The sequence below is a fragment of the Bos indicus x Bos taurus genome, chromosome 11 (genome assembly GCF_003369695.1).
Source record: "Bos indicus x Bos taurus breed Angus x Brahman F1 hybrid chromosome 11, Bos_hybrid_MaternalHap_v2.0, whole genome shotgun sequence".
In the NCBI taxonomy this organism is placed as follows: domain Eukaryota; kingdom Metazoa; phylum Chordata; class Mammalia; order Artiodactyla; family Bovidae; genus Bos; species Bos indicus x Bos taurus.
The window spans coordinates 9,135,171-9,158,333 of record NC_040086.1 but is presented as its reverse complement, the minus strand read 5'-3'; the positions used below and the strand labels follow the sequence as shown (position 1 = coordinate 9,158,333).

General features: G+C 52.7%; 2 protein-coding genes and 2 long non-coding RNA genes across 4 annotated transcripts in view; 2 read left to right on the top strand and 2 right to left on the bottom strand.

Annotated features, from left to right (window-relative positions):
- The window catches only part of TGFBRAP1 (transforming growth factor beta receptor associated protein 1), a 33,789-nt gene extending 18,405 nt beyond the window's left edge, over positions 1–15,384 (top strand). Inside the window, exons 5-12 of the mRNA XM_027554784.1 lie at positions 2,225–2,307; positions 3,275–3,616; positions 5,528–5,585; positions 7,220–7,363; positions 8,300–8,443; positions 9,189–9,348; positions 10,570–11,003; positions 12,845–15,384. Coding sequence (XP_027410585.1) covers positions 2,225–2,307; positions 3,275–3,616; positions 5,528–5,585; positions 7,220–7,363; positions 8,300–8,443; positions 9,189–9,348; positions 10,570–11,003; positions 12,845–13,021 — 1,542 coding nt within the window. The 3' untranslated portion in view covers positions 13,022–15,384. The remainder of the gene's footprint in view (positions 1–2,224; positions 2,308–3,274; positions 3,617–5,527; positions 5,586–7,219; positions 7,364–8,299; positions 8,444–9,188; positions 9,349–10,569; positions 11,004–12,844) is intronic.
- On the bottom strand, positions 13,744–17,975 carry LOC113900995. The gene is made up of 3 exons (XR_003513283.1): positions 17,710–17,975; positions 17,357–17,471; positions 13,744–15,634 (listed from the first exon to the last, which is right to left on the bottom strand). It is a non-coding gene; the product is annotated as an uncharacterized LOC113900995 (long non-coding RNA).
- On the top strand, positions 16,218–19,361 carry LOC113900996. The gene is made up of 2 exons (XR_003513284.1): positions 16,218–17,413; positions 18,941–19,361. It is a non-coding gene; the product is annotated as an uncharacterized LOC113900996 (long non-coding RNA).
- Positions 18,405–23,163, bottom strand: part of GPR45 (G protein-coupled receptor 45) — a 42,805-nt gene continuing 38,046 nt past the window's right edge. Inside the window, exon 2 of the mRNA XM_027554785.1 lies at positions 18,405–22,154. Coding sequence (XP_027410586.1) covers positions 20,815–21,936 — 1,122 coding nt within the window. The 5' untranslated portion in view covers positions 21,937–22,154 and the 3' untranslated portion in view covers positions 18,405–20,814. The remainder of the gene's footprint in view (positions 22,155–23,163) is intronic.

Genomic DNA, 23,163 nt, shown 5'->3' with positions numbered 1-23,163 from the left:
ATACCATTTCTGTCCTTTATTGAGCCCATCTTTGCATGAAATGTTCCCTTGATATCTCTAATTTTCTTGAAGAGATCTCTAGTCTTTCCCATTCTGTTGTTTTCTTCTATTTCTTTGCATTGATCACTGGGGAAGGCTTTCTTATCTCTTCTTGCTATTCTTTGGAACTCTACATTCAGATGCTTATATCTTTCCTTTTCTCCTTTGCTTTTCGCTTCTCTTCTTTTCCCAGCTATTTGTAAGGCCTCCTCAGACAGCCATTTTGCTTTTTGCATTTCTTTTCCATGGGGATCATCTTGATCCCTGTCTCCTGTACAGTGTCACGAACCTCCATCCATAGTTCATCAGGCACTCTGTCTATCAGATCTAGTCCCTTAAATCTATTTCTCACTTCTACTGTATAATCGTAAGGGATTTGATTTAGGTCATACCTGAATGGTCTAGTGGTTTTCCCTACTTTCTTCAATTTAAGTCTGAATTTGGCAATAAGGAGTTCATGATCTGAGCCACAGTCAGCTCCTGGACTTTTGTTTTATAAAGATTGCTCTATTTATTTATTTTTGGCCGTGCTGGGTCTTTGTTGCTGTGCATGGGCTTTCTCTAGTCTGCCAAGCAGGGGATGCTCTCTAGCTGGGGTGTGCAGGCTTCTCATTGCCGTGGTTTCTCCTGTGGAGCACTGGCTCCAGGCGTGCGGGCTTCAGTAGTTGTGGTTCCCTGGCTTCTGAGCTCGAGCTCAGTAGCTGTGGCACACGGACTTAGTTGCTTTGCCACATGTGGGGTCTTAGCTCGCTGACCAGGGATCCAACCCACGTGCCCTGCATGGCAAGGTGGCTTCTTAACCACTGGACCACCAGGGGGGTCCTCAAAGTGGAGTTTCATAAAAACTGATCAGGTCAGTAGGTGATTACAAAACAGCAGGTACCATGCCAGGATGTGAGGATGCTAAGGTGAATCGTGGAGTGGCTTCAAGGAACTGATAGCTGCTTGAGCAGCAGGGTGTTCTGGAAGGGGGAGGGATCTAAACGTGACTGGAGTCTTCAGTTGTGAGGAGGTGCAGGCGTGAGCTGAGGTGCTGGAGCCAGGGAGGACACAGCAGAGACGGCTCCACAGAGCCTTTCAGACAAAGGTGGACACACCTCACAGCTGATCAGCCGGGCAGTGACAGGGTCGCGGTGGAATTGAAGACACCACAGGGCATCTTATTTTTTCTTTTGAATTTTTGATTTTGTATTGGAGAATCGCTGACGAACAACAGGGTGATAGTTTCAGGTGAACGAGGAAGGGACTCAGGGCATCTTCCTTGAGTGTGCTGCTATTCCTGGGAGTTTCCAGAACCAGGGGCTCCACAGTCCAAGAAATCTGGGTAGGACCAGATGAGACAAAGATAAGCGGCGCTTGTACTGCAGGAATCCTCAGACTGACTTGTGGGCGTGGCTGTGCATCACCAGTGGGGGAGGGGACGGAAGGCGCAGCATCTCCCCAGCTTCAGCAGGAAAGCCTGCTTATTGGTCTATCCTTAAATGAGATGGACCCCGTGCTCTGAGGGATGCTCGGAAATGCCGCTGTGAAGAGAGTTCCGCAAGAGTGAAGAGGGATGGGCAGCTTCTAGGCTGCCGAGAACACTGGCCTTGTTGACATCCATCTGAGCACTCGAGGTAGCAGCGATCAAGAAAGCCAGGGAGGGTGGGAGGAGGAATACGGACCAGTGGGAAAAAGTGAAAGTGTTTGTCACTCAGTCGTGTCCGACTCTTTGTGACCCCATGGACTGTAGCCCATCAGGCTACCCTGACCATGGGATTCTCCAGCAAGAATACTGAGTGGGTTGCCATTCCCTTCTCCAGGGGATCCTCCCGACTCAGGGATCAAACCTGTGTCTCCTACTCTGCAGGTGGATGCTTTACCACAGAGCCACCAGGGAAGCCCAAAGTATGTTAGGGTCTCTTTGTGATACAGACCAGGATGGATGGGAAATCATGAAGAAGAAGGAGCAATGATTATTCAGAGAACAACTTGATCTCGGGAACAAGGGGTGGATTGACATATATGTGTGTGTACTAACATGTTGAGAATAGTTTCGAATAAACCTTGTTTCTTCCTTACCATATAACTTCAGGATTCCCTGTAATAATTAACGTGTAGTCTGGGTTGTGACCAGGACCTCAGTTTCCCTCCCTTGGTGAGTGACTCCAGCTGGTCTGAGCGACGACGCCTGTGTCCCCTGCAGGTCATGTACCGGCGGATCCTGCTGCAGGCGGGCTTCATACAGTTTGCACAGCTCCAGTTCCTGGAGGCTAAAGAACTCTTCAGGTAACTCGAGGAGTTGGCAGCGAGCCCTCCTGTGTCCCTGCGGTCGGGTCTGCGGTTGGACCTCCGTCGTCACTGGAATGCTGTGACGGGAGAGTCGCGTAGCTGCAGTGCTCTGGGAGGAGTGGGGAGGCCCCCGCCCCCCTTAGCCCAGGGGTCACTGTCGTGTGTCTTCAGGGTGGGGCTGATGAGAGGCATACAGAGTGGTCCTCGGAGAGAGGAGACGGCAGTTCTAAAGAGTGCATGTGATGACCTGTGGATTCCCTGAGGGCTTGGTTTCCCTTTGCTCCAGAGATTTTAACTAAAGGCTGTGAGTCTAGAGAGAGAGCAGGTGGATTTATGAGAACTGTTCTTGTTCTAGAGACACTGTGAACCATGTGCTTCTGACTCAGTGTCTTAGGAAGCCATGGTCCCTTCTGTATTTCATGAATCCTGCACATGGGGGCCCTCCCACCACCCCCACTCCCTACATGGCCCAGCACCCCATCCCCAGCAGCCCTTCTTCTGGTGGGGGGGAGCAAGAGGGGGTGGTCAGGTGTGTGCTCTGGGGTCGGCAGCTGTTTATGTTCGCTCAGCACTCATGCAGAAGATCAAATTGCACCTGCTATGATAGCCCTTAAATGTCCCACGAAGGTGTGGTCTGTAGAGTAAGTTTTCTAAATGTCCAAGTAGAACAGACTTTGTGCGCTTCCAAGCCGTGGGGGAGGAGGTGTGCACAGAGCCTCGGAATCCACCTTTGGTCAGAGGTGCAGTGCCACTGCCGTTCCTTCCTGCCCGGGCTTGCAGGGACCATGGCCCCCCTCAGCCCTAGGGGTGTGATGTCCTCGGCAGCCGAGCCCCCTGTTCCATTGTGGGGCCTGAGGTTGGCGGAGCGTGGTGCTGGGCTCTGCGGGCAGTGGTGGGGTCCACTCCCGGTTGCCTTGCACCCTTCTCTCTCTATGCCTCACAAACTCCGCCCCTGTGATTGCAGGAGCGGCCAACTCGACGTGCGGGAGCTCATCTCCCTGTACCCGCTCCTGCTGCCCACGTCCTCCTCGTTCACCCGCTCCCACCCGCCCCTGCACGAGTTTGCAGACCTCAACCAGCTGACACAGGGTGACCAGGACAAGGTGGCCAAATGCAAGCGCTTCCTCATGAGTTACCTGAACGAGGTCCGCAGCACAGAGGTGGCCAACGGCTACAAGGAGGACATCGACACAGCCCTGCTCAAGCTGTATGCCGAGGCCGACCACGACAGCCTGCTGGACCTGCTGGTCACTGAGAACTTTTGTCTGCTGCCTGACAGCGCTGCCTGGCTGGAGAAGCACAAAAAGTGAGTGTCTTTCCATCCCCACTCCAGGTGCTCCCCAGGGGCTCCCCGCCTGGCCCTTCCCTGCCCCCTACCTTCAGATGCTGTTGTGCTACTAATGAACCAGAGCGACTTCTGAGTCCCACACCTTCCTCCAGGGACCACCTGTCACCCTTGGGTTCGTCAGCCCCATCACGGTCTGCAGACCAGACGAAGGGGTCTCAGAGACCACTCAGCTTCCATGTCAATCACTCAGATGGGTCCATCTCTAGGCGACCTCATGGACTGTAGCCCGCCAGGCTCCTCTGTCCATGGGATTTCCCAGACAAGAATACTGGAGTGGGTTGCCATTCCCTTCTCCAGGGGATCTTCCTGACCCAGGGACTGAACCCGCATCTCCTGCACTGCAGGCAGATTCTTCACCGTCCGAGCCACCAGGAAAGCCCCTCCACACTAACTCGTTAATGACGGAACATGCCGTCATGGGCCTTGTGAGTCAGCGCATCGTCCTGTCTTTTCCACGTTCCTTCTCGATGGGATCGGCCTGTGCTAGCTGCCACATGTGTGTTGGTAAAATGATAGCTCACTTCAGCCACTGATGACCAGATTGAATAGAGAGGCAGATACCTGGATAAGTAGATAGAAGGGCAGGCTTCCTGATCCTGTGGGCGAAAGGGATCAAACTCTGCCTTCATTACAGGCATGAGCTGGTCAGCACCCATCCCCTTGCTGACTGACCGCCGGGTACCATGCGGGCCTGTCTGCAGTGATGACCCGACTAGACCAGCTTCATCCTGGGGGCGGGGGTCTAAGCCTTCCGGGCCTGGGCTGGGGGTTTCTTTAAAAATGAGGGGTGTTGGGTGCTCCCTGTAAGATCCTCTGTCCGTGACCTTTATTAAGCATGTGACGTGGCCGAGGTGCTCATCAAATCCTGAGGGGACAGGGGCTCACAACCCAAACCCCGTTCAGATGCAGGACATCACGGGCTGGTGACTGGTCTCCACGCAGGCGGTGTCTTCTTTGGCCGTTTCCCTGAGTTTCCAGAATGCACTGTGGAGCAGAGTGATTCATGAAGGAACCAGACAATGCCCTGCCCTCTGGTGGCAGCGACGCTGCGACTTGGGACGGGAGGGTCCGGCGAGTCAGTGTAACTCTCTAAAATCTCCCTAGAGAAGAGAAGGGTTCCAGGGATAGTGTAGTGTCTTTGCTCTTTGAGGGGAGAAGTCTGACAGTCCCTGAGGCAGCTTGCTGGGAGAGGAGGGGGACCAGGAGGGGACACCCCTAAGAGCTGGGGAGGTGGGAACAGCTCTCGATCCAGGCAGTTCCGTGTTGTCACTGATCCTGTCCACTTAGAAATGAGAACACAAGGGCCACAGAGGGCGAGCTGCTTGCTCAGGGTCATACAGTCCATGAGTGATGAAGCCTGGATTGAAACTCAGGGCCCAGGACTGTGGGTGCCCCCCTGCCCCTGCCACCCTGACTCTCCCTGACCTGTTCTCTGCCATGCCTGCATGCTAATGGCCTTTCTTGCAGTTCAGAATCCCCCCTTCCAGAATAGCTCACACAGCCTCCCTTCCAAACAGTCTTAATTCCCCGTGATGATTTTAATGGTGCCCTCAAGAGATGGGAAATCATACTAGTATTGGAAGTAAATTGTAAAGCAATTCCCAATGCGAGTTTCCATCGTATAATTGTAGTTTTACTTTTCAGCTTATCTTAGATTTGAATATGGTCCTTTACGGAAGTTGATAGGGAATGCATTTTCATATGATACGTAAATAAACAGAGGTGGGGGTCTTTCTGCTGCTTGAAATGTGCTGCTGATCTGAGTTGAATAGAACACGCAGGGCTGGGGGAGGGCTGGGCATTGCTGTGGGGGTGCCGCCTGCAGTTTGTGGTCAGCAGAGGGTGCCCTGACCCTGTGCTTTCCTGCAGGTACTTTGCTCTGGGCCTGCTCTACCATTACAACCACCAAGATGCCGCTGCGGTTCAGGTGAGTTCAGAGGCTTCTAGGTGTTGCTGTAAAACCACATTTAACTCCGAGTCACTTGAAAAAAAAAAATCACAGCTTGGTAGAGACCGCTCTTGCCTGATCATAGCCCTTTTTCCAGAACAAGAGTGACACCTTTTTAGAAAATGAATTCCCTGAGAAACAGCAGCCTGGGATTTTCTTTTCTTTGCCTTTCCGTCTCTCTAAAGAACATTGTTAAGACTGAGTTTTTTTAAATGTGAGAAAAATAGGATTTCATACTGAGCCACGAGGCCTGCGACATCATTGCCTTATCAGAAATTGAGACTGTGAGTAGTAGTTTGTAATTTCTACCATTAATGACAGCAAGTTTTGTAGGCAACTGAGTTATCCATCATCTGCGACAAAACCAAAGCTGATTAAGGCCAGTCGCTTGCCCGTGGGACACCACTGGTCAGGGGGGAGCTGAGGTCTGAGCCAGTGCTCCGGGCCTTGGCAGGGGTTCTGTGCTCAGATGTCTCGGCCTGTCTCTTATGTCTTTTGTGAGCGGCTGGGAACACCAGCAGTGCTCACAAACTCATCAAACATACCTGCTTGCTTTGAGAAACTATCACGATAATGTGATTGTGGAATAGGTAAAAAAAAAATTTAAGAGCAGATTTGGGAGTCTAAGATAGCATTTTCATTTTTTTAAACACCAAGTTGTAAGAATTATGGTTTGCTTTAAATGTATTAATAACAGCAGAGCTGCATAGAGAGGAATTTATAAAACTGAAGTAATTAGGAATAAATCTCCATCTATGGCAGAATTTTTTTAATGACACATTTCAATGATTGTGTGAGTAGTTGGGTTTAGGGAATTCAGCACTGAAGAAATTAGTAATATAGAAAACATTTGTACACTGGTATCAAAATTGCAGCATTTACACTGCCCACCTGTTTCTTGGGCTTCTTTCTGGGAGTGTGGTTCAAAGGTCAGTGTGGACAGGTGGGTGAGGTCTGCGGCACAGGGATGATGCAAGACAGGCTCCCAGGCAGCGCCCATCTCTTCCACACCCTCGTGATGCCAATTCTTTCTGAGTCTCAAAGTAAGATTCCATCTACACGTCAGGGAAGTGCCTGAGTGAAATAGCAAAGGCCTTTATTGTGAGAATCTACCCTGAGCCTCGTGCCCACAGGGGTGGGAACACCAGGGCACAGGGTCACTGAAGTGTTAGAAAGCACATCTGAGTATGACAGCCCAAAAGGGGCTTCAAAATCAGGAATTCCTGTGATGGAGAAGGTGGAAACGCCTAGCTGATGGGTGCAGGTGAATTTCTTCTCTGTCCAAACACTGTCAATGATTATTTTATTTCAGGAAAAACATTTTATAATGCATCCACATCTCCCCATATTTTATATTTACTATTTGTATTACTGAGATCTCACGAGAAAGAAAAGAAAGAGAACTTGATGCTTTATGTTCTTGATTTCTTAGGCCATGTTCTCTGTATTTTTTTCATCTATTAGAAAAAAATTAAGATGGACTTAAGCCTTTAAAGTTTGTGTTACCACTCTGAAATATATCAAGGCCAAGTAAGCACATGCACATCCTCTCTAAGCTAGTTCTAAGCTGTCTGTGTCCTTCCATCCCACCTGTCCCGGCTCCCCCTCTCCAGCTCTGGGTGAGCATCGTGAACGGGGACATTCAGGACTCCACGCGCTCAGACCTGTACGAGTACATCGTGGACTTCCTCACCTACAGCACTGACCCCGACCTCGTGTGGCGGCATGCCGACTGGGTCCTGCAGAGAAGTCAGGAGGTTTGTGCTTCAGCAGTGCCTTTGCAGGCGGGCGGTGTGTTTAGATGGGCTGGGGAAGCATCTCCAGGCTGGTCACATGGTGGAACTGAGACTTGGGTCCTGGCTCATAGAACTCGGAGTCCATGCTCATCAGAGCTATGCTGTGTTTTGGGGTTGTGGAGTGTGTGTGTGTGTGTGTGTGTGTGTGTGTGTGTGTGTGTTTGTGACGGAGCGTGCATGTGTAAGTCCAGGGACACGCTCCCCCTGACCCCCACCACCTCTGTAGCATTTCTTGGAAGATAGTGTTGCACTACGAGCTCCAATTGACTGTCGGGAGGCGGCCTGGAGATGCTGGGGTCCCTCTCGGGTCATGCACACAGTTTGTCTGGGCGTCTGGAGAACCAAGTTGACTGAATCTTCAGCCGCTTATATCTTCTTTCACTTACCATAAGTGACCGTCCTTCTTTTGCTTGATCTGAGTGTAACAAAGCTGTCGTTTCACAGATTGTGGAAACCTGCTATCTATAAATGTGTGATTCCTTAGTTTCCAAGCCTTTTATTTATTTATTTTTAAGATTTTTTTTTTTTTTTATGTGAACCTCTTTCACAGTCTTCATTGAATTTGTTACAGTATTGCTTCTGTCTTATGTTTGGGGTCTTTTGCCCCTGAGGTGTGTGGGATCTTCACTCCCTGGCCAGGAATTGAACCTGTACGCCCTGCCTTGAAAGGCGAAGCCTTAACCACTAGACCGCCAGGGAAGTCCACCCCCAGCTTTTTTAGAAGGCCCAGCTGGAGCTCTGGGTCATTTCCTGTCTCTGTCAGCACTCCACACTGCTCTGGTTTTCTGAATCATCACGATTTTGACAGTGCTTTTACCCAAAGCATGCAGCGCTCACAATAAAGATAAGATAGGGTCTTTGAAAAGCACGCTGACCAAGTGGCTACTTTTCTTTCAGGTCGGAGTTCAGGTTTTCACCAAGAGACCACTAGATGAACAGCAGAGTGGTTTTAACCCAGATGATATCATCAGTTGCCTTAAGAAATACCCTCAAGCCCTGGTTAAGTACCTGGAGCATCTTGTCACAGAAAGGAGACTGCAGGTGAGGCCTGGCTCTCAGGCCAATATCATGGGTTTGCTGGGGCCCTATGGGAACCTGAACTTGGCCAGTGGGTCTAACTGAACGTCTTATGTTCCTGGCGCTCAATCTGTACTTGCGGGAGGTCAGAGAGGGAATCAGACATTTGTGAAAGAGACCGGAGGCCCAGGTGGCTTGTTTTCACCCTCCACCTCTTGTCCCGTCCACTTTCATTTTTCTTCTTTGTTTTTCTTCCTTGTTATTATTCTTAAAGGAAGTGAGTGAAGCTTCCTTTCTTTGGAGGCAGCTAAATCTTGTGGCCCTTACCTAAATCCTGTGGCCCTTACTTCTCAGAATGAGATACTTTCCCCTAGATTCTGTTTCATTCTGCTTATTATTTATTCGGCTGCATTGGGTCTCAGTTGTGTCACATGGCATCTTCCTTGTGGCATGTGGGCTCTTTCCTGTGGGCTTAGTTGCCCCCCAGCATGTGGGATCCTAGCTCCCCGACTAGGGATCAAACCTGCGTCCCCTGCATTGGAAGGTGAAGGCTTGACCACCGGACCCCAGGGCAGTCTCCCAAAAAGTTTATATTCAGGTCCTCCATCATGCTTTCTGAAAGCTTTCTCTCCAGTACTTGCATTCTGTTGACCTGGAGCCCCTGCTCACATCACACATCTGGGCTCCCACACATGCCATCCTGGGCGGGGGGTGGGGCGGTCTCTGGGCTCCTGCACATGCTGCCCGTCTGCTCACCCCTGTCCTGCAGAAGGAGGAGTACCATACGCACCTGGCTGTCCTCTACCTGGACGAGGTGCTGCAGCAGAGGCCCTGCACCCCCGACAAGGATGCAGAAGTGACTGAGACGCAGGCGAAGCTGCGACGCCTGCTCCAGGAATCTGATCTCTACCGAGTCCACTTTCTGATGGGTGAGTGGACCCATGTAGCCTCTGTGGATAAACGTCACAGGGTGCGGGGGGGACAAGGTGGCGGTCTGTGAGCCTCTGTGGCACCGAGTCAGCCTCCCGGAGGCCAGGGATGCCTCCCATCTGTCCTCTGCCCTCTGGCCACAGATAGGCCCTTTAGCCAATGACCCAGAGGCTGCCCAGGGTGCTGGGAGGTCTGTGCATTCACTGAGCAGAGCTGCTTTGAACTTGCTCACTCGGCTTTGAAGCACTCTGATCAGTTCCTTCTGAGGCTCTGGCTGTGACCATGACTTTGCTGGCTGGCACTACCCCCAGCAGCCCGCTCAGCCACTCCAGGCTGGGAGGAAGGCATCCTTCCTGGAGGGGGTCCAGTTTTCACTTCCTCCAGGGCAGGGACCGCAGTGTCCGTGTTGTCTGGCAGAGTGAACTGTCTCCTGCTCTATGGGCACCATGGGATTTCCAAGTTGTCCTTACTGGGTTAAAATACTTCTCTTTAGCAGCATTTAACTCCCAATCCTTTCTCATGGTTCATGAGAGGTATGTCCTGTATAGACCCCACAATTGAACTCACAGGTACTACACCATCACGCCTGGCAAACCACTGGCCACGTTTCCATCCATACATAACCTTGTTTATGTGCATTCTGTTGAAAATACTTTATTTAGTGTATATTGTTGATTCACTGACACTGACCTCATGGCCAGAAAGAAGCACATGACTCAGGCCTGAATGATGTTCCCATGAAGAACTTTGTCCCAAGGCACCTGGCAGTCCTCCTGTACCTAGACACCCCCAAACTCTGTTACCCAAGGCGGTGTCCAGGTAGCCAGAGTGGTGGTGTTTAGGGGTGTCTGGGCATCCTGGGGGACTTCTCAGTGGCTCAGCAGTAAAGAATCTGCCTGCCACTGCAGGAGACACAGGTTTGACCCCTGGGTCGGGAAGATCCCCTGGAGGAGGAAATGGCAACCCATTCTAGAATTCATGCCCAGGAAATCCCATGAACAGAGAAGCCTGGTGGGCTACAGTCTATGGGGTCGCAAAAGAGTTGGACGACTGAGCAGCTGAGCACAGGCAGCCTGGGTGGTGGCGTCTCGGGGTTTCCATGTAGCCAGAGTTGCTTTGGGCTCTCTTAAGCTCACAGTGCTGGCAGGCAGGTGCACGGCTGGACGTCCCCCGCCTGGCACGGGCACTTCAGTCCCTCACTGGCAGGTCCCACCCCGCAGACAGGACCCGAGGCGCCGGGCTGCCCCTGGAGAGCGCCATCCTGCACGGGAAGCTGGAGCAGCACGAGGAGGCATTGCACATCCTGGTCCACGAGCTGGCGGACTTCCCGGCAGCAGAGGACTACTGCCTGTGGCGCTCTGAGGGCCGCGACCCACCCTACCGCCAGCGGCTCTTCCACTTGCTCCTGGCTGTCTACCTGGGCCCTGGCCCTGCCGCGCCCGCGCGGACCGTGGCTGCCGTGGACCTGCTGAACCGCCATGCCGTGGAGTTCGACGCAGCCCAGGTGCTGCAGCTACTGCCGGGCACGTGGTCAGTGCAGCTGCTCCGCCCGTTCCTGATGGGTGCCATGCGGGACAGCATCCATGCCCGGAGGACCACGCAGGTGGCTGTGGGCCTGGCCAGATCTGAAAACCTCATCTACAAATATGACAAGGTGAGAGCTCGGCCCTCCTGGGTGAGACGTTTAACGTTGATGTTAACCCTGGAAAAACAGTCTTGGTCTGTTTTCTTCTCTATGACTTCGACACAGGGCATGTGTGGGTTACTCACGCAGACACGGCTGTGGGAGCCAGGCTGGCAGTGGTGAGGTTGCGGCAGTCTCCTGCCCTGCAGACGCCAGCGATCAGGAGAGCAGAGGGAGGTTGTGGCCAGGCCCCAGTCCACACCGCAGGTCATGGTGTCACTCCGTCCACCCAGCACATCCGTGCAGAATTGGCTGTTACTGTCCCCTTTCACAGAAGGGGGAGCAGGGACGTGGGGTGTCACAGAGAGCACACAGGAGCCAGATGTGGACCACAGGCCGGTTCAGAGCCCCATTCTTCATCCTGTCTCCATCCTCCAGGGCTGCTGTAACAGATAAGAGCGAACCCCACAGGCCAGGGGCTCAGATGACTCACAAACAGTTCTCCCTGTCTGGAGGCTGGAAGCCTGGAGTCAAGGTGCCGACTGATTCAGTGTTTGGGAGGCCCCATCCTTGCTATGTGCACATGGCCAGGCGTGGGCACCAGTCTCCTCTAAGGGCCCTGCAGCCATCATGGGGGCCCTGCAGCCATCATGGGGGCCCCGCCTCCAAACACCGTCCCGCTGGGGGTCAGGGCGTCCACGTAGGGAGAGATACAGGCATTCAGTCCATAGCAGCCCCAGCTCATCAGAAGCTCCTCTCTGGTGAGGCCCTGCGTGTGCCCTGCGGCTGGCAGGATGTCCCTCCAGAGCAGGAATCTGCAGGTTTCTCCCACTAGGGAGACATCCTTGACCTCCCCCAGTGGAGAAGCTGAAGTCTGGAGGATCTGGCCTCCCTCCTCTGACCCATCCTTGCCCATCTCACTGTTTCCAGGACACGTGGAAGGAGCAGTGGGCCTGCCGTTCCATTCAGACAGCCTTGATGTCCACCGGTTCCTCTGCCTGTGTCCCGTCTCTTCCTTTTGTGCCTGGTGAATGCCTCCTTGAAACCCAGGCTAACCTCTCTCCCCTGTGAAGCCTTCCCATCCCTCTAAGCAGACTAGCACCCCGTGTGCTCACCCAGTGCCGCGCCTGTGGTGCCCCTTCCCCTGTGAGGCTTTGGGTACTCTGAGGGCAGGAGCTTCCTTTACTGATCTCCGTATTCCTGAGCCAAGGCTGGTGTCATCTTGACGGCATCAAATGTTTGTTGAATGACTAAAGAAACTAACAAATATGGTGATTCCCCAAGCCACCAACAGGCTGACTTGCTGGGTTTACTCACGTGAATTGTGCAGAAAGGCTTTTAACTTACAGAACTCAAGTCCTGTGTTTCAGACAGGAAATGATAAAGTTGTGTTAGTTTCGTTAATTACCTTTAAAGAAAGGAAATTAAGTGTCCTGGGACAGGTCATGAATGTGCTACGGATAGACCGCGTGGCTTGGACCGTGTCTCTTATCTGGCCTCACTTTTCTGGTGTGCAGACAGGGGTAGCAGGAATTAGATGACTTTCTTGGCCTCGTCAGCGCTAACGCCCCATGACTGCATAATGACCTTTTTGAAAGCATCAGGGCTCAGAGAACGTTTGAGAGAGGATCTTGGTGAACAATGCCTCAACCAGAGAGGAAGCAATTACTTTTTAAGAAGGCAGTTTTGTAGCTTTTTTGATTTTTCTAGTTCCTGAGGATAGTTTTGTTTATTTTCACTGCTGAGATTCTGTTTCCAGAATTTGATGTTCAAGCTGTCCCCACCAGGGATGACTTTAATAACTACCCAGGGGGCGATGCTTGTCAGCTCTGAAAACTGGTCACAGACATCTCCATCTTTTCTTTCTGCAGATGAAGCTGAAAGGAAGCTCCGTTCGACTCTCAGACAAAAAGCTTTGCCAGATGTGCCAAAACCCCTTCCTCGAGCCTGTGTTCGTTAGGTACCCCAACGGTGGTCTCGTCCACACCCACTGCGCGGCCAGCAGACACACAGAGCCCAGCTCCCCCAGCGCCGGGGCTCGGACTTGAAGAGGCAGGGCCTTGGGTCCTCAGCTAGCCTGCTGGGTGCGCAGATGGGAGGCTGTGACTGTGCTCTGTCGGCCGTCCCTGAGTGCTGGGGGAATTCGGTCTATGGAAAACAGGCTGGGGCCAGCCCCCTGCCTCGGATGGAAATGGACAGTCCCTCCAATAGAAACATGCCAGGTTTCCGCGTCCAGGGACCTCGCCGCCCATAACAGATGTCTGTTCCCTGAGGAAGTGAGCCTTCCTGTACAGCCCAAGCAAGTCAGACCCCCACCCCTCGCCCTGATCTGTAGACGCGTGTCCACACTGGAATCGTCTGCTCCAGGGTAACAGCGGTGATCTCGTCCTGGTCGGTGAGTGGCTGGAGAACCCAGCTCTTCATCCTGATTGTCCGCCCACCGGCCACACCCGGGCTCTGCCTCTGCCCTGCAGGACTGCTGACCTTGGGGAGGAATTTTTGTTCTTTCCACTTCCCATCTGGCTCCCAGCCCCCAAAAGATCTGCCTGGGTGCCCCACCCTTCCTTTTGGGGTAAATTCGTTCCCTTCTGGCTGTCTGGAGAATGAGGCTCCGAGAAGCCTTGGACGCGCCTGGAAGAGCTGCTCTCGGGTCTGGAGTCGTCGGCGGGGGTGGGAACCCACGGCGTGTGGCCTGCTGGTTTGAAACTCCACGATTCACATGGTCGAGCAGAACCTTTTATTTGAAGTTCTGTCCTCTTCGTGGTTTTTCTCTAGTTTGGAAATTCACCCATCATGTTCACTAGGGACGGTTTTCCTTATGAAAACATATCCGCCCTTGATCACTTGGGAAATTAAAAGGGAAAGGTGTGAGCACAAGCCGGGTGTGTTTGCTGGGGCTGCTGATGGTCGCCTCCACGCTGGGTGGGCTGGGCTGTGGGTGACAGCTCCTCCTGCACTGGGGTCGTCACCCTTCCCGGGGGAGTGCTGCCCCACAAGGAAGCCCAGGCAGGCTGCCTTACCTCCCAGCACTTTACATGCCTGTGCTGCGGCTTCCCAGACACACAGGACAGAAGTCTCCCGCAACCTCGGCATCGCAGGCCCGCATCCACTCTTGCCTCTCTGTCCAGCATCTCGGGGAAGCTGACTCTGTGGTTACTTCACTGCCCTCCTCTGAATTTCGTCCTGCTGATGACTGACTGACCATCAGGGACTAAGAAGAAAGATGCCGTGACCCCTACCATGAAGCTTGGCAGATACACATCAGCCTGTGTGTGTGACGGGAGGACCCCCCAGACCTGGCCTGTGTCCTCAGCCCAGGCCTTACGGACCAGGTGTAGAGCTCACCCACCTGTAGAAAGGATCTGTACTAATAACCGTCCGTGTGCTCGTCCCTCTTGTGATTCGAAGGGGCCGGGAAGCACAGGCACCCACTCACCCTCCCAGCTGTGTCTCAATCTCTATAAAGAGTCAATGGTGAAGAAATTCTTGCAGCTCGGCTGTGTGCTGTGTGCAATACTGGCAATCAAAGCCGAGTCACGAGTCTTGCCCTGCAGGTGGCTGTGAAGGCATGGTCATGGTCCTGGGGACGTTATCCTTACAGCTTGTGAGTTTGGGTTTATTCCTCAGAGAACGAGCAGCTAGGACTTGGAATTCTGCAATTCTGAAGGCACTGTTGCTCTCCACGAGATGGGGACAATCCTGGAAAAGCCTCCTGGTTCCTAACTCGGGGGCACAGGTCTTTCTTTGCTCCACACTTTGATCGATATTTTGACGTTTGTTATCCTTTAGAATAATGGAACTAAAGTTGAACAGTTTTCTATCTCTACTGAGCCCTCAAATGCAGCAGGATTCTGTGACCCTGTGCTGAATTGTAAAAACCTTGCCTCTCTAATCAGCACCCCCACTGACCAGGCCCCTTTCTCAAATTACATTTTTAAAAGTTCATGGTTCTTTCCAGAGGCCTGCTCTTTCGTGATCGTCCCGTTGATTAGAGGAATTAGAACCGTCACTCGCTCCTTTCCTCCCTGGGTCAGTTTGGTGTCACCTACCGAGTTAAAACAGCACGAAGTGGACACAGCTGACATTAATATTCTCTGGGCAAGACTTTAATTTCATGAGCTGTTAATCTGCTGTAGCTTATCAAGCATCCCTGTGGGAGGGTCGCGTGGGCTATGGAGCCTTGGGCCTGCGCTCCGAGCTGGACGGACCCGGGGTGTGCTTGAAGGGGATCCGGGGGCCTTGGGTCCCGCCCTCAAGTCCCTGCCCATCACACAGCCAGGGTGGCCTGGGCTTCCTGCTCGCCCTCCTATGGAGACCTGGCCCTTTACCCTTTAACCCCTGGATGGGTCCGAAATACACAAGATGTACAAATGTAAACTTGTTGATTTTATTAAAAATCCTTTTAATTCTTTGTTCCTCCTGTAGTTGTTTTTTTAAATAAAAGTTGTCTTGGTGAGAGGATGGCTTCCACCCCCAGGGCATCCAGCCTAAGGGGGTCCTAGAACTTAGTCCTCAGCCCTGGTGGCCCCTCCCAGCTCCATCAAGGACTTGTGTTACTTGCAAATCCTTAGGTGTTACTGAATTGTAAGCGATGCACTTCTGTCTCCTGTGAAGTCTTTAGGTGCTCCTGGACACCTTAAGGCCTTTGGATTCATCCTGCCCTGCACAGTTCAACAAAGGAGATTTCTGGTTACTTCTCTGACAGGTCACCTTTAGCCAGATGCTCCTAAAGAAACTTTCTGCCCTTCGGTTTCTGGCCCTGAATATATTCCGAGGATGTTTGTGTGTGCGTGGTCGCCAAGTCGTGTCCAGCTCTTTGCCACCCCCAGGACTACAACACACCAGGCTTCCCTGTCCTTAACTATCTTCCAGTGTTTGCTCTAATTATGTCTATCACAGTCTCATCCTCTGTCACCCACTTCTCCTGCCCTCAATCTTTCCCAGCATCAGGGTCTTTTCCAGTGAGTTGGCTGTTCACATCAGGTGGCCAAAGTATTGGAGCTTCAGCTTCGGCACCAGTCCTTCCAATGAATATTCACCATAAGGAAGCCCCCAGATCGATTTCTACATTCTTTTTCAATACAGTGCTGTTGAAGTTGTTGTGTGGTCGTTAAGTAGTGTCTGACTCTTTGCAACCCCATGGACTGTGGCCCACCAGGCTCCTCTGTCCATGGGATTACCCAGGGAAGAATACTGGAGTGGATTGCCATTTCTTTCTCCATGGGAACTATCAGACCCAGGGATAGAACCTGTGTCTCCTGCATTGGCAGGCAGATTCTTTACCACTAAGCCGCCATGGAAGCCCAAGTTGTGGAAGAGTATAATCTAAATTTTGCACACACAAAAAAATCTACTTTTAATGTAATTTTTTTAAACTAGAGAATCTTCAACTTTGGGTAAAAAAGAGGTTTCATTCTACAAGGAGAAAATTACCTCTATAATATTTTTTTTTAAAAATCAGTAGGTATTATTTTTAAAACTTGTCTTAAACCTAGGGAACATTCATTCATAAGGATGGCAAGTACGCCATTCTCTTACATAATCTAAATCTAACCTTTAAAGTATAGCATCACCTTGTGTCTAGTTAAGAACCTGCCTATACCTGCTTATTGCATCATTTGAGAAGGGAAGACTCAAGGAAAACGGAGAAGGGGGCCAAACAGTGAAAAGGATCTGAGGGCAGGAGGGTATAATGGAGATTTTACAAAGGTATAATGGAGATTTAGACACTGGTGGACAAAAGTTGGGTGGAATATCACCCTAAGAGAGCAAGGGAGACCCCACGAGTGACCACACTGAGTGTGGCCTGAGCGGATGCACCTCAGCTGCCTGCTCCCCGGGAGCACTTCCCAGCAGCCTGGACCGCCTAATTCCTGGGAGGGCCCGCAAATCCGAGCCGGTGGCAGCCTTGGGGAGTCAGAGCCTCCTGCCTCCCACACTGTTTCTCCCTTACCTCTCTGCACGCCTTGAAAGCAAATTAGGGCTTTGCACTTTTCCATGTGCATTTCTAAAATTATTCAGTCCTGTTTGTCTTTTATGGAGAGGTGCCTGACCCTCTCTTCACGGTTTAATAAAACATTTGAAGTCGTCATGACACCGCAGCCAAACACCGTCAGGAGGGGAGACGATGGCAGCATTTCAATGAGGGAGGAAATGAGAAACGAGTCCCCAGAGGACACTTCATAAGGAGCAGCAAACCTGTCTTTTCAAACATGCTTCTGAAAACGAGGTTGGCTATTTTTTTTCCAGCTGGGATAGTTGGTGAAGGGACAGTGGCTGCCAGACCAGAGGCAGCAGGAGGGAGCCAGGGGAGCTGGACCACGTGGATCCCGGGAAAGGAATCATCCTTACCACCCCAGCCTTGGGGATCGTTAGGAGTTTACCTGGACACATCCAGCCTGAGCTGGTGTATTGGCATCCTCGGATTCCTGATGCAGAAGGTAGCATTCCAGTCACACCTCGTTTCCATTCGGACGAGTTCTTTCTGCTCCCATCGGACTAAGTAGGAAAATGCCCTGTGAGCCTCTCCCTGGTTCCCTTGGAGCTAGGCGTGCTCCAGCACGTCTCCTATTCCTACAACACCTTATCCCCGGCTCCTCCAGGACCACGGGGCAGACAGCGGAAAGTGAGCTAGGACTGCCTGGTGCAGTGAGTGACCTTGGATGCCCACCCCAAATATTGCATACATGTGCATGTAAGTGCACACTCACACACTCACAGAAACACACACACCCACCATGCTCTTGTGTTCCAACATCTTTCACCAGGCCAGTGCACTCAAAGTGCTCAAGAAAAGGGAGGGCTAGGGACCCTAGGGGAGGTTACATCCAGATCATATAAGAATGAAGAAGCAGTGGTCACCCTGCGGGCGGCAGGGAAGGAAACAAGAGCTTGCTATTTACATAGGATTTTAGGACAAGGTTCACTGAAGGCTCAGGGAGGCTAGAGGGAATCATGAAGGCGGCAAAATGAAAGTCAGAGGTGAGGGACTTCCCTGGAGGTCCAGGGGTTCAGAATCTGCCTTCCAAGGGAGAGGATGCAGGTTCGATCCCTGGTCTGGGAACTAAGATCCCACTAGCCACAGCTACTGAGCCCGTGTGCTATAGAGCCTGTGCGCCACAACAAGAGAAGCCCACTGCCACAAGGAGGGCCCACCACAGCCAAAAAAAAAAAAAAAAGTCAGAGGTGAAACTAGCTAGTTGGAATTACTGAGCAGGGTGGAGAGTTTTATTAAAACCATGGGTGCTGCCTTGCGACCCCTACTGCTGAATCTCCCATTGGTCATCTAATCAGTAATGTCTTTCAGTCGTTGCAGCTCCGTTAATAGCTTACAGGTTCTAGGAAGTGATCGTGTCTCAGGAGATGTTTGACCCCAGATTCCCGGCTTGCTATCATGGCCCTGGCGCTAATTTTGGCAAGAACACAGGCTTCTACACGGAAAGAACAATAATACTTTATTTAAAATATATACAAAATTATTACTTTGAAACATATATATTACTGTCCAACACACATCATATAACACGGATTGATGTAAATTTTGGTACCTTCATTCATTAAGTTTGGGGATTTCTCTTTTACTCAAGGCTCCTGAAGAACATTCTCTTAAACGGCCACGAGCGAGGAGGTGCCCAGAGGCTCCGTCCCTGTGGCGGGCGGGCTGTGCTCTCAGATACCACCAAGGCCATGTGGCTCTGCCTAGTGGGGACTGAGGGCAAACCCTGACCTTGCTGGGGGCTCACAGGACACAGATGTGAGGGACACACCTCAATCAATCACACACCAACTGCCCATCTTCGATCAACCTCTCTCTCCCTCTCTGAGTATAAAAGGGTCTAGGGGCTCTGGGTCCGTGTATAAAGGGAGGGTGAGGTTGGTGAGAAAAGTGCCAACTATTTTCTGAAAAAACTCCTCTGGGCTTAGAGGAGTGTAAACTGTGTTATCTTTCTTTTTTGCTTCTGTCACAGGAGGAGAATGAGGAGCTAGTCTGGTGATACAGCCTTGGAAAGGAAACGAGAAGAAATACACACAGGGAGCATCTGAGTTCCTGCGCCAAATGTGAGTCCTAATTATCCTGAGATAACTCTGACATCTGCCTCCAGGCCCAGCCCCTCCCACCCCCCCCAACCACACAGTGCCTTGCACCTCTTAGGCACTTAATTAATGATAGATAAACGCAGGCGGGGGGTGTGGTGTCTACGAGTGGAAAACATACGCATTTTAGAATCGGAGTGTGTGAGAGGTGGCGGGGACCTTGGAGACCTTCTAAACCTGTTTCCTCAGGGATGGGGAAACCAAAGCCCAGAGAAAGTGGGGAGAAGCAAGGTCACATGACTAGTTTCTAACTGAGTTGGGCTTGGAATCATGTTTTCTACATTTTTCTTTAAATCTCCCACTCTCTTCAGATCTGAAAGTGTAAGGACAGTCCACAGAACCAACTGTGTGCCCTGAACTCAGGAAAGTCACTCTCAGCAGTGGAAGCTCCTGGTGGTAACAGGGGCCCAGGGAGTAGAGGCCCAGTGCCCAGGACAAGCAGAAGGGTCCCCTCCAAGCATCTGCCCTCTGGATCACGGTCCTGCCTGGGCTGGGGGACCGGGGTCCCAGGGTCCTGGGGAGGTGGCCCAGGCTACAGCAGTCAGACTCCTGCAGCCCTGCGTGAGGTAGAGGAACACAGAGGTCACGAAGGCAACCCAGTGGGGGTTGTATTCCCGCCACTGTGACGGGGTGATGTGGCGGGCCTCAGGGCATCACGAGAAACATGTAAACAAAGCCCCCAGCCACTTCTGAGCCTGAAAGCAAGTCAACACAAGTACTGAAATGATGAATCAGCAGGACAAGGCATGTGGTGCCCGCTCATTGGTCAGATGGAAGGAGGGCCAGGTGGGGCGGGGCAGGAAGCAGGAAGAAGAGAAGGGGCAGGGCTGTCACCGCTGACCCAGAGGTGGCTTCAGGTGAGGGGCCATGGAGGGCAGGAGGGTTGAGGACATGCATGAGCACTGGGGTGGGCTTCTCCTCTCAGCTGAGCTGCCCTCGAACATTCTCTGGGCTTCGAGCCACCGAGGTCTCCCGTGTGTCACACGGGAGCTGAAAGGCCCAGGGCCCCTCTGTCTCCTATGTGACTTTGGTTTCCAGAAAGGATGGTTTGGCATCACCCCAAATGCCCATCTGACCAACATAAAGAACTCTGCATGCTTCCACCACGCACACACAGATACCAACGCCTGTGGAGGATGCTGGTGCTGCAGACAATGCCTGACCACCCAGAGATGGACGAACCCGGGTTTCTCACATCAGAACAGGGCACCCGGGCGTCTCCAAGGCAGGCCTGGAGAGGGCTCACAGAGCCTTCCTCCTGCCACTCAGCCAACCTCCCTACTGCTCCCCTTCCTCCCTAACTTTCGGCCCAACTCGGGCATCACTCATAGCTTAGTTGGTAAGGAATCTGCCTGCAGTGCAGGGGACCCGGGTTTGATCCCTGGGTCAGGAAGGTTCCTTGGAGAAGGAAATAGCAACCCACTCCAGTATTCTTGCCTGGAAAATCCCACGGACAGAGGAGCCTGGGAGGCTACAGTCCATGGGGTCGAAATAGTCGGACACAACTTAGCGACTGAACCGCCACCACCTGCATCACTGCACGCATCTCCCCTTTGGTCCTGATGCCTTCGGGTTTCCAACAGGTCTGCACTAATGTTCCGCAGCAAGAAACAGAAATAATTCATCGTGCAAACGCGGGAGCCCGTTTCCCTGGTGACCAGCGGGTCCCTTTGTGCTAAGCGCTGACTGCTCGGGAGTCCCAGGAAGTCAAGTGAGGGGCAGATGGTGGCTATTGCTCGCCCCTCCCCTACACCGCGGACTGGTTCTCCGTGCACGCGTACACGGTGCTCGGCTGGATTCGCCTCCGGATCCGCTCAGGCACTTTGGGGAGGATCTGGAAGGTGGGGGGCAGCAGCTCCAGACAGGCCTCGCGGAACTTCTTGATCCGCCAGCAGTAGACGATGGGGTTGAAGACGGACTTGAGGTAGCTCAGCCCCAGCACGCAGGAGCTGGTGGCGTAGAAAGAGGGGCCGCAGTAGAAGCGCCGGCTGAACACGGACAGCAGGCTGTACACCGAGTGCGGCAGCCAGCACAGCGAGAAGCCCACGAAGAGGATCAAGATGGTGGTGAAGGCCTTGGTCTTGAAACTCAGGTCCAGGCTGGCCTGCTGCTGCTGCCGCCGCAGCCGCCGCAGGCAGGCGCGGGGTAGCCGGCGCAGGTCCAGGCGCTCGGACTGGTTGTGCACACGCACCGCGTTCTTGCGCACCGCATGCAGGACGCCCAGGTGGGCGCCGAGCATCACCGCAAAGGGAATGAAGAAGGCGGCGCCCACCAGAGTCAGCACGTAGGCGCGGCCGGCCGGGAGTTCGGTATAGCCCAGCACGCACTGTGGGGCCCGCGCCGGCACCTCCACCAGCGTCCAGCCGGCCAGCGCCGGCGCCGAGACGCAGAAGGACAGCGCCCAGGATGCGGCGATGATCACTTTGGCCCGGCGGGGATTCAGCCGGTCCTGGCGCTGCGCGATGATGAGGAAGCGGTCCACGCTGACGATGAGCAGGATGGACACGCCCTCCAAGACGAAGAACCAGTAGAGCGCGGCTGAGAGCCGGCAGAAGGAGTCCCCAAAGTGCCAGTGGACAGTGACGAGGGTGACGGCCGTGAAGGGCATGCAGCACAAGCACAGCATGATGTCCGAGAAGGCCAGCGTGGCCAGCAGCAGGTTGATGGCGGAGCGCATGGTCGGCCTCTGGTACACGATGATGCAGACCACCGCGTTGCCTAGGAACCCCACCACGACCATCAGCATCATGAGGACCGCCAGGGACATCCTGAGCGTGGCGGGCGGTGGGGGCACCCTGGAGTCCCCCTCGTGGCTCCCGTTGGGCAGCAGGTATTCGTAGGTCTCGATGGACGATTGGTTACAGGCCATCGTGGAAGAGGCCCTGGCAGTGAGGCAGAAGCGGGATAGGAGGGGCCTCAGCGATTCGGGGGCTGCATGTTCCTCCTGCTGGCTTGGGTCTCAGGGGAGCTGGAAGGGCTGGGAGGAGCCTGTCTTTGGGAGCAACAGGCTGGGACTTGCGATTCATCAATCACAGCCTCATCGTCTCCGTGACAACTGGCTGTGCAACTTCGTGGGCTCTGGATGGCCTGGAGCAAAGAAGCAGGAAAGAAAAGGGGGTTAGACCTTCCAAGCATGTGTGGAATAGAACAGTTTTTTTACCTTTTACAGGTATTTTAAGCATTGGAGTGGAGATGACTCACTTATTTACCACTTGGAACAAGGCTGGGTCTTCACAAGTATGACAAGCCTTGTCACATCACCTGGGAAACCTAATCAGACCCACCTTGTGGGGGACCAGAGTTTGCAATCAACATTTCCACAATCAGCATTTATTTAATACATCCTAAAGGAAATCAACCCTGAATACTCATTGGAAGGACTGATGCTGAAGCTGAAGCTCTAATACTTTGGCCACCTGATGTGAAGAGCCAGTTCATTGGAAAAGACCCTGATGCTGGGAAAGATTGAGAGTGGCAGGAGAAGAGGGTGCCAGAGGATGAGATGGTTGGATGGCATCACTCAATGGACATGAGTTTGAGCAAACTCCAGGAGATGGTGGAGGACAGGGAAGCCTGGTGAGCCGTCCATAAGGTTGCAAAGAGTCAGACACGACTGAGCAACTGAACAGCAGTTTATTAACTTGAATTATAAGCACCCTGATCCAGTGAAGCTTTGCATGAGGCACTGCTGGAGCAAAGCCAGCTTCGTGAGGGCAGGGCTTTGTCTGTGTTGTTTGCTGTGTCCCCAGCAGAGGTGCTCAACAGAAACTTTATTGAGTAAATAAATGTTGGTATATGCCGCCACTCCTTGTTTAGCCTTTTTGTTGGTTAGCCACTCAGTCATGTCTGTCTCTCTTGCGACGCTATAGGCTATAGCCCGCCAGACTCCTCTGTCCATGGGATTCTCCAGGCAAGAATACTGGAATGGGTTGCCATTTCCTCCGGGGGATCTTCCTGACCCAGGGATTGAACCTGCATCTCCTGCATTGGCAGGTGGGTTCTTTACTGCAGAGCCACCTGGGAAGCTTGTTTGACCTTAAACAGTTGTAAGAAATAATCCAGCAGGATCGCATGTCTTCTTCCCCCAGTTTCCACT